Genomic DNA, 5,281 nt, shown 5'->3' with positions numbered 1-5,281 from the left:
TCAAATATAATTAACACAGGCACCAAAAGAGCTAATGTAGGAATATGAAAGGTTTGATGTGTTTAGATATGCTAAAATGTTCAAGCTGGCTGAACCTTTTGAAGCATCCCAATGCGACAGCTGATCTCTGAAGACCCAATCTCAACATTATTAGCAATTAACTTTGAAACTTTGGGAACTTTATCTTCTTCCATAACAGAGGCTGGGGAATGGCAAACTGTGCCCTATGAAAGAACTGGAGAACTCATACAAATTGTTCCAATTCTTGGGAAGAGACCAGAACAAATAACCTTTACAGAAGTACTGTTAATTAACAAGGACATATGTAGCAACCGTTGTCTTTTTCCCATGAACCATTTTTTGACAAATGTGTTTAATTCCTCTGTGGAGCAGATAACAGGCTTCATAGAGACCTGTAAATCCACAAGCTTTGGGTAAAGCGCTGCCCGAGGAAGGGCTGGTCTGTATGAAACAGGCAGTAGGATGCTACACAGCTGGTTAGAGAACCACACACAGCAGTTAGTAGTTCACTGTCAAAGTGGCAATTGCCAGCTGAGGTTCTGCAGAGGACTCTGCTGAGTGTGCTTACTCCAAGTTGTAAATGAAACAGGAAATATATTCATTAAACTTGAGGATAACAGCAAAATGAAAATGTCTGAAAAATACTGTAAAAAAGTAAAAATCTGACTTCTGCTCTATTACAGCCCAGCTCATAGGAATTGTCAGCAACTTTTCTATCACACTTGCACCCATTAGTGACTGGGGGGGAGCATAAAGTGCAAATGTGCAGAACAAACACCGAGGTTTTTCTTCATCTCATTCCAGCCTAGCACTGGGGCACATGATTCTGACAGGCACTGAATGCTTCCAGCTGACACTAGTTACTCAGAGAAGATTACCTGTTTAAGGACTGGTAACTTGTGTACTTGTAAACTACATCCCAAATCCAGCCTAAGTCAATTGTGCTTTTGAAAACTTACCCATTTGGCAATTGGGTCATGACCACTATGAATAAGCCTCCAGTTCACCAGCAGTGAGGAGACAAGGATTCACAGCACACTATCTGACACAGCCAGGGTGGCTGGTAAAGGTTCAGCTACAGAGGAGCATTTTATTCCTCATGAATACTCAACTCCACTTCTCTTTCCTTAGGCAGACTTCCTCTCAGAGCCGAGTGATGCTAACAAGATGCAGAGGAGCCAAGTCCAGTCCTGTTGCCTGTATACCTAGTTTTCCATAGCCCACAGAATTTCCTTGTGAGAAATGTTAAATTGAGGAAGAGTAATATAATTTATTAAACCTCCCTCTCCCCTCCCAAAACAAAACAAGATTCTGGAAGCACTTAAACACTGTCATACTTTTATTGTGCATTCTGTAAGTGCTTAAAGACACGTGCAAGCCTGGGTGCATTGTGTTGTCTGTATGTAGTATGCCACACAGTGCCTGACAGACAGACCCCTGAGTTTTCATATTCTAGTTAAAACAGACAAGAACTACATAAAATAGCATTGCCTCATTATACAGAAGGCAGACCACAGAAAAGTGTCTTAGATCACACAAAACAAAGGCAGAGACTGAAACAGATCTTTCCAAACTCTGTGTTAAGTCCATCAAAAATACCACGTGCTTTTGGCAACTCTAAAACAGATTAAAAATTGTATGAATCTAGTTAGGGCTTGTCGACTTAAAAATATTATTTAAAAATAAATTTTAATAAGTTCCCAGTTCAGAATAAATTCAAGTGAAATTCATTAAATTAAGAATTAAAATTTTGTTTAATAAACAAAAACCTTTTTCCTCCTTCAATATAAATTAATCACCAGCTAAGATTGTCACAGATTACTCTTCTTTCTTTCATCTACAGATGCATATAAATTCATGAAGTTATTCTCAGAGGATGAAATCAAGTTGTCAAGATCATAATCCACTTTAAAGGTAGGTTTCTTTCTAAAAATTACAAGAGCAAGAAACACAGCAAAGTGTGCAGTAAGTCCCCATATCCTGTATGACCTTTTCTGTTCCTGGTCATCATAGGTGAAACAGTGCATCCAAGTGAGGTAACCAGAGGAGGTTTTATAAGGCAAGGCTGTGTAATGTAAGGGCTTGATAAAGTACTCCAGTGGCACCACAAAAACATCACTCACTTCATCTGGATTAGGAGTGGCCTGGAACGTGTCCTCTATAAATCCTACAACTGGTGTCACCAAGTGGTTCATCTGAAAGAAAACAAACAAAAAAAAACCCCAAACACCAAGTTTGTACCAAGTAAAATAATGTTCTTTATTTTAAAAATATTTCCAATGTTACAAAATGAGTACAAGAAACCTGAAACTTTCTCAACTGTAATGGAATTTAGTCCCTCTAATGGCAAGATATATTTTATTTTAAATATATTTTAATCAATTTTACATTTTCTTTTATATTGGTTAAGCAAACAGGCCTATTGCCAAAGAAAAGCTGTTACCTGAGGAACAAAAATCAAGTCTTTTGATAGAGTAACCCCTCTGTACTCTGGGAACTGATCTTGTGTAACACTGAATATTGTTAATGAAACTGGCAGCAAGTTACAGTGCCTTACACTCCAAAGAAAACCTCCAGGAGAGAAGTCTCCTTGCTAGAGTCCCATACAACCACATCCACATAACCTCCAGAGGTCCCTCTCGGCCTGAATTAACCCTGCTTTGAGCAGGATATGAAAGGAGTGAACATTTCAGGTCACAGCAGGCTGCTGAGGGCCTTGTCTGGATGAGTTCTGCCTATCCCCAAGGATGGCAATGGTACAGCCTGTCAGGAAAATCTGTTCCAGTGTTTGGCTAACCTCATGGTAAAGAATATCTTCCTTGCTGCTTGCCACTATCGTCTCACCAAGACTCTGGTATCATCTTCTCCTTAAGCACCCAGGAGGTACTTGAAGAGAGCAGCAGATCCCTGCTACTCTTCTTCAGGCTGAGCAAACCCACTTCTCAGGCTCTCCTCCTGCTCCACATGCTCCAGCCCAGTCCCCAGCCTCGTGGCTCCCGGGCAGGGGGCCGGGCCCGTGGCTGGGCAGACACCCCACGCGTGGCCTCGCCCACACCCCGTTCAGAGCAGCAACCTCTGCCCCTCCCCCTGCTGCCAACGGGGCCAGAACCAGCAGCTGGGCACAGTGTGAAAGGGTCACCACCAACCTGGCAGGAGGAAATGACCCATGCTTCTTTTCTAGCAGCGTGCCGACTTGCTCAGTTTACCACTTACTTTATCAATCCCAGGCACAAGCCTACAGATGACTTCCACCTTCTCTGGAGGGAGTCCCACTTCCTCCTTGGCTTCTCGGAGAGCAGTATCAATGTCATCTCTATCAGCCTCTTCACTTTTACCTCCTGGAAAACACACTTCCCCTGGTGATCTTCTCAGCTAGAAGTTAAAGGAGTACTGCTGTTAAATATGACGAGTTTTACACTTCTTGGACCCACACAGACACTTGTTCATGTTGCAGAATCACTTTATGTTTGATTTCTCCTTCCAGTCAAAGCTGGAAATGGTGCTAGGAGGTTTCTGCAGATCAGAAGAAATGTGCCTTACCTAGAGCTACACAAGAAGCTGAGCTTATACCCAACATTTGGGGCTGTACCCATACATTTTTCATCCTCTTGCTCACATAGACAACTGGCAAATAAATGTAGACAGACAACTTGAATAGTTAGATTAAAATACTCAAGAGTAAGAATGTCTAAAATACACATTTAAATAATGAACTTTATAGTAACAGGCTTGTGCATCAAAGGTGAGTAAAAAGCCCATTTACAATCAATTAATCATCTATGTAACTGTAATTATTAGGGCCTTAAAATTTTTAAGCAAGACCCCCAAAACCTTCCTTTTTCAGCAACAGAAAAAAGATAATAAACTCAGAATAGAAGCAGTTGTTTAGGGTCAGAGAGGGACAGAAAACATGAGTTATAGAAGAAAAAATGCTGGCAAAAGAGTTCTGAGGGACATTATTTGTTGCCTTTCGTATCTCAAAGGGATAGAAGAGCAATATTAGATGTAGACTGAAAAGTCAAACTAATAAAAGCTGCACTGCATCATCACCTTATTGAAGTCACAGTAAACAGTCAAAATTCTCTCTTCTGATCTGGCAATCACCTTTTACTGTCCCAGGTTTGTGGGTGTCTGGCCTTTTCCTGACATGTAAATACTAGAATCACAGAGTGGCTTAGGTTGGAAGGGACCCTAGACATCATCTAATCCAACCTCCCTGCCACAGGCAGGGACACCCCTCAACTAGACCAGGTTGCTCAAGGCCTTATCCAACTTAGCCTTAAACACCTCCAGGGAGGGGGCATCCCCCCGAGGGGGGGGCCATCCCCAGCCTCTCTGGGCAGTCTGTCCCAGAGTCTCATCACCCTTGTACTGAAGAACTCCTTCCTGCGGTCTAGTCTAAACCTACATCCCATCAGTTTAAAACAATTTCCTCTTGTCCTGCTGCTGGATGCTCTTGTGAAAAGTCCCACTCCAGCCTTCCTGTAGGTTCCCATCAGGTACTGGAAGGCAGTTATAAGATCCCCCTGGAGTCTTCTCCAGGCTGAACAACCCCAGTGCCCTCAGCCTATCCTCATAGGAGAGGTGCTCTAGCCCTCGGATCAACTTTGTGGCCCTTCTCTGGACTCATTCCAACAGATCTATGTCCCTTTTATGGTGGGGACACCAGAACTGAATGCAGTATTTGAGGTGAGGTCTCACAAGAGCAGAGGAAATTGATCTGATGGCCACACTGCTCTTGATGCATTCCAGGATGGATTTGGCCTTCTGGGCTGCATGAGCGCACTGCCAGCTCATGCTGAGCTTCTCATCAATCAACACCCTCAAGTCCTTCTCTTCAGGGCTGCTCTCAACCAGCTCTGTACCCAGTTTGCAATTGTGCCTGGGACCAGCCTGACCCCGGTGCAGGACCTTGCACTTTGGCTTGTTGAACCTCACGCAGTTTGCACTGGCCCAGTTCTCAAGCCTGTCCAGGTCCCTCTGGATGGCCTCCCTTCCCCCAATTAAGTCAACTGCACCACACAGCTCAGTGTCATCGGCACACTCGCTGAGGGTGCACTCAACGCCACCGTCCATGTGACTGACAAAGATGTTAAACAGCACTGGACGCAGAACTCCCTGAGGAGCTCCACTTCTCACTGGACTTTAAACCACCGATCGCAGCTCTTGGAGTGCGACCTTCTGGCCAGCTCCTCATCCACCCTATATAAACACCAGGGCGACCGGCGTACAGCAGCAGGCGCCCGAGAGCGCGGGCTGC

At 43.9% G+C, this 5,281-nt stretch overlaps 1 protein-coding gene across 1 annotated transcript; it reads right to left on the bottom strand.

Moving 5' to 3' along the window:
- Window positions 1–1,820: 1,820 nt before the first annotated feature.
- On the bottom strand, window positions 1,821–5,097 carry LOC103781086 (peroxisomal coenzyme A diphosphatase NUDT7-like). Its single transcript, XM_008948787.1, has 3 exons — window positions 4,915–5,097; window positions 3,235–3,393; window positions 1,821–2,216 (listed from the first exon to the last, which is right to left on the bottom strand). Exons 1-3 carry the CDS (start codon window positions 5,095–5,097, stop codon window positions 1,833–1,835), a joined length of 726 nt encoding a protein of 241 aa, XP_008947035.1. The 3' UTR covers window positions 1,821–1,832.
- Window positions 5,098–5,281: the final 184 nt, after the last annotated feature.

This window comes from Merops nubicus, unplaced genomic scaffold (assembly GCF_000691845.1).
Source record: "Merops nubicus isolate BGI_N331 unplaced genomic scaffold, ASM69184v1 scaffold41781, whole genome shotgun sequence".
NCBI classification, from domain to species: Eukaryota; Metazoa; Chordata; class Aves; order Coraciiformes; family Meropidae; genus Merops; species Merops nubicus.
This window is presented reverse-complemented; position numbering and strand designations above follow the sequence as displayed.

Excerpts from the sequence above, each read along its gene's own strand:
- LOC103781086 (XM_008948787.1), bottom strand. The coding sequence starts at position 5,097 with ATGGACGGTGGCGTTGAGTGCACCCTCAGCGAGTGTGCCGATGACACT. Across the intron at positions 3,394-4,914 it reads AGGTCCTGCACCGGGGTCAG|CTGAGAAGATCACCAGGGGA; the intron begins GCTGGTCCCAGG and ends TTTAACTTCTAG. Across the intron at positions 2,217-3,234 it reads TTGTGCCTGGGATTGATAAA|ATGAACCACTTGGTGACACC; the intron begins GTAAGTGGTAAA and ends GTTTTCTTTCAG.